Here is a 9,171-nt window from a genome sequence, read left to right as displayed (position 1 = left end):
GATTCTTAATCATATCATAGATTATTCTTCCTCAACGGTTTGAAGGTTAATCACCTGCCTCTATGTTTAAGTAGTTTAACCCCAACTATGTTGTAGACACCCTCTTATCGAGTGCCCTTAACATAGTCAAAGATCAAAGACCTAACCACAAGTATGATGCCTCAAGTCAAATGACTATTTTGCATTATCCTAACTATGAGTTCTCATGTAACATGAGTATGAGAACTCATTGTTGATCGTGTTCAGTAAACTCATTCTCTGTTGAGCACTTACACACTTGTTTTGGTGTCAGCCACTCCATTGACTCAAGACCAGTCATTCTCCCTGAGAAAAGACATAGCACGTACTGGTCTTAACAGACCGTCAGTACCCAATTGGTAATCCTATGATCATGAACGTTTAGGATATGTGTACAAAAGGGAATTGTCTCATGAATCTAACTTCTTTAGATCACATTCTCCTAATTACATATTCCTTGAACTTATTGTTCAAGCATATAACATTTAGTTTCCAAAATAATAATAATAATAATAATAATAATAATAATCTTTGCCCTTATATCAAACAAATTTAGTTTAACATGTGAAATGTCTGTAAGGTATCATCATATGATTGGGTTGAAGACACATTTGCAATAGTTGCACCTAGCGTGCTTGATTAAGGAATGTCCAAGGCTTCACCAAAAAAAAAAAAAAAATTGCAACTAAAGAAATAGAATGATAAAGGGTAAGGGTATTTTTGTCATGGAAAAATATATAAAACAAAAGAGGAAAAAAAAAAAGAAGAGAAAAAGCCACAACTCCCTTCTTCTCCCTCTTCACCTTCGTGCACATGCAACCGCCCCCACGTTTTTCTCAACACAACCGCTCCACTTACTTGAGTTTTCTTTTTTTATTGTATCTACTTAAGATTTTGCTTCCTTGGGAATCTACCGGCAAGCAACCGTCCGTAAGTTTTAGTTTGTAAGTTCTTCTTTATCGTTTCAGTTTAAATTATTTCAATTACTTTCTCAACTTTTTCTTCAATGGAAACCAGCGCCAAGCATTCAAGGGTGATTTCCTAATCTCGAATTGACATTTTAGACTCTGTTAAAATTCATGTCCCAATTCACGACACCTCAATGCCTTCTATGGCCACTCCTCCCTGATCGATGAGGCCCAGCTCCCTAACTCTTCACTCGTTCTCTATGTGGGTCCCTCTTTATCTCTCTCTGGAATATTTCAGTTTTCAATTTTACTAGGTCTTTGACTTTGTGGTCGGATGGTGGATTCATGGAGAATGAACTTGATTAGAGATCACATAGACTACGAATGCTACTCAGTGCTGCCCATGGCCATACGACAGGAAACCACTGTCACAATTCGAAAACATGACGATAGAGACGCTGAGAAAGTTCTCAGATTACCCATGCCAGACAGGCACTAAATTTGTATTTATCATGTTGACCCATCCAAGGTACCAAATTGTTTGATTTGATCATTTATTTGTTTAGTTACAACATTACCCCTATTGATATCAGAATTCAATTTCAGTCAATTTTTTTACTTTTTAAAATTCAGAAATAGTTAATGTTCAGTTTAAGAAATAGTAAAGGAGAGGAGACATAGTGTGTATGACGGGGTCCTGCATGTCAGTTTTTATTATTTTTTATTTTGTATTATATTAAAATTATTTCATTTTTATTAAATTTTAAGTCTTGCATTAAAGTTTAAACACTTTTTATTAAATAAAATTATAGAATAGTTTTTGGTTAAAATAAACTTAGCTCAAACCCTTTTCATTAAAACTTCCTTATTATTATTATGGTGGTTGAAGGAAACTGACTTGAAGAATCACAAATGGGGGATCTCTTGTCACATCTCGGCCTAGCCCTCACCATATCCCGAGTTCGACTCCACCGTAGCACGATATTATCCGCTTTGGACCCCGACCATGCCCTCACGGTTTTGTTTCTGGGAACTCACATGAGAACTTCCCAGTGGGTCACCCATCATGGGATTGCTCTCGCAAGAACTCGCTTAACGTTAGAGTTCCTACGGAACTTGAAGTCAGTGAGCTCCCAAAAAGCCTCGTGATAGGTAGATATGAGAATATACATATAAGGCATAGAGGATCCACTCCCCTGGGCGATGTGGGATGTAACATCTCTTCATTTGTGGGTTAGACATAAAATTCCATGCTTTGATCTGTATGTTTGATTAACTGTAGTTTTTTTTTTCTTTCTTTTTTTGTTTGAAGATTTGGATAGTCAAACATTAAAACTATTGATTTCTAAATGTATGGCAGAAAGTGATGGTTTATGTTAGTGTAAACTGTTCCAGATGTTCAGAAAATTAATCTAAGGTTAAAAACACAAGTTCAAACAGATTTTCGAAAGCAAACTCGGATATAATTCCCTTTTCCTTCAATCTATATTAATTTCCTACACTGATTTATATTTGTAAAAGTTAATTTGATTACAATTTAAAATGGTGTATTTATATGTGAATTTGTGATGTAGGACATTAAACATCAACGTCATTTTCGTTTACATAATTATTAAATATATTTAAAACATTTTTCGGAGCGCAACGCCTGTGATAAATCGCACAAGCATATGGGAGTGCAGAAAAGTTAGTGTATAACTACAATTCAAGCGATAAAGGATATTAATCAATCAATTTGCAAAACTTAATACAATCAACTAACTACTGAGCCTGATCTGGATAGCAACTCTAGACACAAACGATTGTGACATTGCAATGTGTGGAGCAAAAAATAATCCAAAAACTCATGAGGTGACACGTGGACTTTTAGGTTAAAAAGACAAGATTATCCTCGAGGCACACCGGGATTCTCACGCACATACAACGGACAATAACGGCTCAATCAAGGAAGAGTCATAGGTGATCAATATGATCTTTCTTCAAATTCCTCTCGTCACTCTCCCTTATTGATTTTATTCAAAAGGTAACTCCCAAAACTTCCTATTTAATTTAGGAATAATTGTCATGTTAGTTGCAAGATATTATTTCACATAATATCTTGCAATTATTCTCCAAAACCACCATATATGGCCGGTCATTCTCCAACCTAAAGGTCGGCCACCCTCCTATAAATACCTATTATCCCACTAAAAAGCTAGGTCATTTGCTATTCACAAACTCCTAAATACATTCTTTTGGAGATTCTTCGGCCAAAGCCCCATTCATAGTGGCTGCGTGAGGTTTTTAGCCTTAATCTTATGTGTTATTACTTTGCAGGAACATTTTTGTCAAAGGAGAAGATGGCGCAAATTTGCATCCACAAATTGGTGCTTTCATTTAGAGTTTGATTCACACACTCGATAAAGACTCTCACATTCAACATTTTTCGTTCGTTCGTAAATTTTTCTTACTTTCTTATTCCTAGAATTTTTTAATTCTATAAATAGAGGCAAGGGAAAAATACAATGGTGGGAAATTGGGAAACCACAACGAACGAAACTTCGTACCTTCAAAGATCCGAATCGAATGATGGATGAAGAGACGTAGGCCCACCACGACGATCCACGAGGCTTAACGCGATGGCAAGAGGAGAAACTTTGCCACCACGGAGCACCACCACCATGGCAGCCATGGGAAGCACCGTGGCAGTAGGGAATAGGCTAGCTCCAAGGCAGTGGGACTATCAGGCCACGACCCAAGAGACGCAAGCCTTAGAGGCAGCTCAACTTGCTGCCACTGCAGTAGCTCAAGCCCAGATGCCAGCAATAGCAGCCTGGCATGCTTAGGCTTACGCCACAGAGCAGCGCCAAGCCTAGACTCGTGCCATTTTGCAACGCCAAGCCAAGGCCCAGCGCACACACGCTCCAGTGGCCTAGCTTACGCCAGTGACCCGACCTGCTTCAGTGACCCAACCCGCTTCTGTGGTCTAACCATGGTCTAGCTCACTCCTGTGGCCTACCTAGCAATCCTAACTAGTCCAAGACAGGTTCAACCGTCCCAACTTCAGATTTCTGGATCGACAATTGAACCAGGGTTATTTTCACCCATTTTCTCTGCAGATTTGACATATCCCAACTCAAATCTCACGCTTGAAGTCCATTACACATCCATTACTCAAGAAGACGCATACCGTTCAAGCTCTTATATCCTAAATGGCGAATAACACTTGTCTCGACAAGTCATAGAGTTGACAAGCGCCCTCGTGCAACAGACGACCTTAGTGAATAAGCTCTTGTAGCGTACTGAGATGCAGTGTGCCCTAAACGAGGTGTTTTGCCATAGGATAAGGGTAAACAACGAACCTATCGAGCAGCGTTCTGGCAAGCAGCCCTTCGACCAGCCACGAAATAGAGCTTTCTAGCAGTGTACACTCTGGACTAGGCCTCAGAAATAACGTATACTCTTCTTTTAACGCGCAGAGGAATGTGCACTCTCGGTTAGGCCCACTAACGAGTATACATTCACGGTTGGGGCCACAATTTGATAATCAACATGAGCAACCTTACAGGCGAAGTGTTTATTCTCGGCTAGGCCCGTAAGGAGCATCCTCCATCTTATATTAGAGTAGGCAACACAATGGACGAAGAGAATCAATCACTCAATCTCGCTTAAGTTCAACCAGTAGCCTGTGAGAAGCCCGCTCACCTGCTAGGAACATACCACATGCACCACAACCGTGAAATAGACGAGCCACGCACAGGGAATGACAGCCTAGACCAACAGGGACCAGCAGCAACCGAAAGCTCTATTAGAGGTAAATTCTGAAGAAGAAAAAAAGTTGAAAAGCTCATGACTGAACATTTGTGCGATTTCCAACGCGACGAAGTTACTTACAAGACGTTTCGACGAGACATGACCAACCTAAGCAAGTCGCATTTCATTGACAAAATCGAGTAGATGGAACATTCCATATACACCTGCGAATACAAAGATTACTTATGTTCTGACAAATGCAACAAATCAACCTAATGGCACATTATGGGCAAATGGGTACCAGAAGGACACACTAATCCAACTACTAAGAACATGAGGTAAGTTTCGTTCTCATCACTCCAGAAGATTCAATACTGGAGCAGCACATCGCCAGTAGCCAAGCACCATGGACTTAGTGGTCCAATTCCTTCTGCTACACATAACCTAGTCCAAGCCAACCCTAATTCCGCGCTCACAGCCAAGCCTACTTGCTTTGCGACTCATAACAACACCTATCTTACACCACGGCTCCTAGCCATGCTGAGACCTACTCTATAGCTCTCGGCCGCCCATGACTTATCAACACAGCTCCCAGCCGTGCTGATTTTGCCCTACGACACCTAACCTCGCCAACCAAGCCTATGACACTTCAAAGCATCCAACGACGGAGTTGAATATAAAGCTTTACTAGTAGCCTCTACTAGTGAAAGACTTAGCGGCAAAGAAGCTTGCTATCTATTTAGATTCTCAGTTGACCACCAACCAAGCCTCAGAAGAACACATGATGAAACATCTAAGGATAACGCAATACTTGGAGAAGGTCCAGTAGCATCTCACTACTCTTCCAACTTACACCCTTAAGCGAGCTCTACAACTAGTTCAAAGTCTTAAGTAGATCGTCGAACAAGACCTCACATGCCGAAGATTATTTCGGTTGTCTAGCAGTCTAGTTTTCCTCAATTACGTTCACGACAACAACTTCCATGCTTTCTAGCGCAAGAGGGTAAACCAATCCCCCGACACCCATCTAGTAAGCTTTCTAGTGCAAGAGGGTAAACTAATTACTTTACAGTGTGAGAAGGGTAAACTAATTGCCCAACACCTATCTGTGTAAACTCTCCAGTGCGAAAGGGTAAGCCAATTCCCCGACATTCATCAGAGTAAGGTCTCCAGTGCGAGAGGATAAACCAATTCTCAAACACCCATTTGGGTCTACTCTTCAACAGAATGAGGTAAACTGCCCATGACACAACTACTCATTTTGATGTGATAGTTAACGATTTTCAAATTCCACAGGTATTTATCAGGTTGTGATGCAGGCCACATAGCTTAAATGATCGAATACTCGAATACCAGCTAAGTAGCAAATGGTCAAGAGGTAGCGGTCGACGACGAACTCATCAGCTTGACGCCCTAAGAAGCCAAAACTTAAGGCTATAGTGACTCTATGGGATCGTTAGCCTTTTTTGAAGTAGTGTGCCCGACTGACAGTTCTATGGCTAAAATTTTTGCAAGACGCTTCAAGCAATCAAAGTTTCAAGAAAAACAAAGATGGAGTAAAGCAAAGAAAGCAGTTTATTAAATTTCTAGCAAATTGATAAACTTATATGAAGGTCGCCGAAATCTGACACAAGTTAAACATAGCAAACTACTCATTTAGCAGCTTGAATGACCTTAGGCTCTCCAACAACCACTTCGCACTCATCAGTTTGCTCATCTGGCACTTCATCTTCAGTAGTTTCGATCTTGGCAGCACCATCTTTGATTGCTCTATCTACGGCAATTGAGAAATCAAACTTAAGTAATTTCTTTCTTTTTGGCAAGCAGCACAGACGTAGCATTAGCAGAAATAGGAGGCTTTGACACATCTTTAGCAACTGAATGATTTCTTCTCAATTGAAGGTCCAGTAATCAAGCTAACATACTAGCACTGCAGCCTAACGCCTCAAGCCACGACTTCAGCTACGCAGCTACCCTTGGCTCCAACCAAGCCGAGCAGCCCAAACAGTGGCCCATGCCATGCCATGCCACTTCCTTGACCTATGCCAAGCCAGTCCTTGGCTCTAGCCAAGCCATGGCCCCTGCCACACCACCTCCTTAGTCCATGCTAAGCTAACTCCTGACCCTTGTCGATCGACGTGCCGCACCAGCCTGATGGCTGCCCAGCGGCAACACCACCCAATAAGAAGACAAAGAAATCAACAGAATACGATTTTTTGCAAGAAGAAGACAAGATCACCCTCGAGACACACCGGGATTTCCACATGCATGCAACAGACAATAACGGCAAGGAAGAGTCAAAGGTGATCAATACGGTATTTATTCAAATCCCTCTCATCACTCCTCATCAATCCCTTATTGATTTTATTCAAAATGTAACTTCCAAAACTTCCTATTTAATTTAGGAATAATTGCCATGTTAATTGCAAGATATTATTTCACATAATATCTTGCAATTCTTCTCCAAATACCATCATATATGGCAGGCCATTCTCCACCCTAAGGGCCGGCCACCCTTCTATAAATACCCATATTATCCCACTAAAAAGTTAGGCCATTTGCTACCCACAAACTCCTAAACACATTCTTTTCAGAATAACTTTGACATCGAAGATTCTTTGGCCAAAGCCCCCCCATTCATCGTGGGCGCATGAGGCTTTTGACCTTAATCTTATGTGTTATTATTTTGCAAGAGCATTTTCGTCAAAGGAGAAGATGGCAGAAATTTACATCCACAAATTGGTGTTTTCATTGAGAGTTTGATTCACACGCTCGAAAGACATAGCCCCACCACGACGATCCATGAGTACAACACTAATTTTGAAACTGAGCACTGGTACTACCACTATTTCTAAACTGAACATTGACTATTTCTAAAAATTAACACGAGTACAACACTATTTTTGAAACTGAATACTAACTATTTCTTAAACTAAATACTGACTATTTCTTAAGCTGAACATTGACTATTTCTAAAACTGAATACTAACTATTTCTTAAACTGAACATTGAATATTTCTAGAACTGAACAAGGGTACTATCATTATTTCTTAAACTGAACACTAGTACTATCACTATATTTTAAACTAAACACTAACTATTTCTTAAATACCCATTAAAAGTTCACCTTCTTTATACTTGGTTGGTTACATCCCACATTGAAGCAATGAAAATAATGAAATCCATATGAAGGTATAGGAACTAGAATTTCAAGAATTGAATCACAATCAAGAACTTGAACATATAGTAACTATGATTTCCATGATAAGAGAGATGATCTACAGTTTGAAACTTATGACCATGTTAATTAGGATTTCCAAGATGATGCGAGAGAGCAGAAATGATTCTAAAGATGAAGAAGGTCGTGAATCACTGGCTGTTCTAGATCAATGGAAGGCTAAGAGTGAGATTTACCACTCAAACACTAGGAGAAAAATAATAGAAAATATTGATTTGATATATTGGCTTTTGCCTACGTGTACGCCTAAAAACATGAGTATTATTGAGGCAAACTTCTATTTCCTCTCAGAACCTCATTTGGTCATAGCTAAAGTAGGTTTTCGAGTAGATGATGCACCAGCTCTTCTGCTTGTTTTACCATTAGACAGTAACCTCTGTTAACAAAGATGAAGTATGCTTAGAAACTCATCATTGATTATCTAAAATTTAATTTTAACGTCTCCTAACAACACTAAAATGCATAATTGAAAATACGAATTCCACTAATCAATTGTCTCCTAGTCTTCAGTAATATAATATAAGCCATAAAATACCTGAGGTCTAGTGATTCACAAACAACCGGAAAGCATAAATTACAGAGACCTTTCTTCATTACAATACGAATTAATGACGTTACATGTAGCAACTAGCAATTAGGCATGTCCAAATACCCATTTACACAAATAGCAAAGCATAAATTACAAAAACCTTTTCTTGACCAACAATGTCCCAAATCTGGGCCTTGATGACTTTGCCATCAACATCCAAGCTGCGGGCGGCAAACTCGACGCTGATGGTGGACTTGGACTCAAGGCTAAACTCGTCCCTAGTGAACCTTGTCAACAAGTTGGACTTGAAGACATTGGAGTCGTAGATCACCACCACCATGAATAGGTAGTCATAGTCGTCCTCAACTCTGTACCTAGCCATTACTATGTCCCAAAAGACAAAGTCTAAACGTTTCTTGCTTATGAGATGACATGCACAACCCTGATATCCTCCAAACACCAGGGTAGGCACATGCTGGCTGACATCCGAAAGTGACGAAGCCATAAAAGAATGCATGAGAACTACAAACAAATAACTAACATAAATGAAACTTGTAAATTTAATTATAATGAATATGCAATTGTAGAATGTGTTCATAGCATACAACTAATCCAAGACACTAAAAAGGAATAATATAAAATTGAATGAACAAAGGAATGGGTCCTACACCGAGAGGACTCGAAAATGCCTATGCGGGAGTGCCTTTATGCTGGGATTGTACGCCTCGAATATAAATCCTGATGGG

The 9,171-nt window shown here is 39.8% G+C and overlaps 1 protein-coding gene across 1 annotated transcript; it reads right to left on the bottom strand.

The window, feature by feature from the left end:
- Positions 1-8,191: 8,191 nt before the first annotated feature.
- LOC126611839 (ras-related protein RIC2-like) lies at positions 8,192-8,807 on the bottom strand. Its single transcript, XM_050280178.1, has 2 exons — positions 8,586-8,807; positions 8,192-8,272 (listed from the first exon to the last, which is right to left on the bottom strand). The coding sequence occupies exons 1-2, from the start codon at positions 8,805-8,807 to the stop codon at positions 8,192-8,194; spliced, it is 303 nt and encodes a 100-aa protein (XP_050136135.1).
- Positions 8,808-9,171: the final 364 nt, after the last annotated feature.

Source organism: Malus sylvestris, chromosome 17 (genome assembly GCF_916048215.2).
Source record: "Malus sylvestris chromosome 17, drMalSylv7.2, whole genome shotgun sequence".
In the NCBI taxonomy this organism is placed as follows: Eukaryota; Viridiplantae; Streptophyta; class Magnoliopsida; order Rosales; family Rosaceae; genus Malus; species Malus sylvestris.
The sequence above is the reverse complement of the archived record's forward strand: the minus strand, read 5'-3'. Positions and strand labels throughout refer to the sequence as shown.

What these genes read in the sequence shown, in the direction of transcription:
- LOC126611839 (XM_050280178.1), bottom strand. Translation starts at nt 8,807, where the DNA reads ATGGCTAGGTACAGAGTTGAGGACGACTATGACTACCTATTCATGGTG. An exon ending in ACATTGTTGGTCAAGAAAAG is followed by an intron (nt 8,273 to 8,585) that starts GTTTTTGTAATT and finishes CTTTGTTAACAG; the next exon opens with AGGTTACTGTCTAATGGTAA.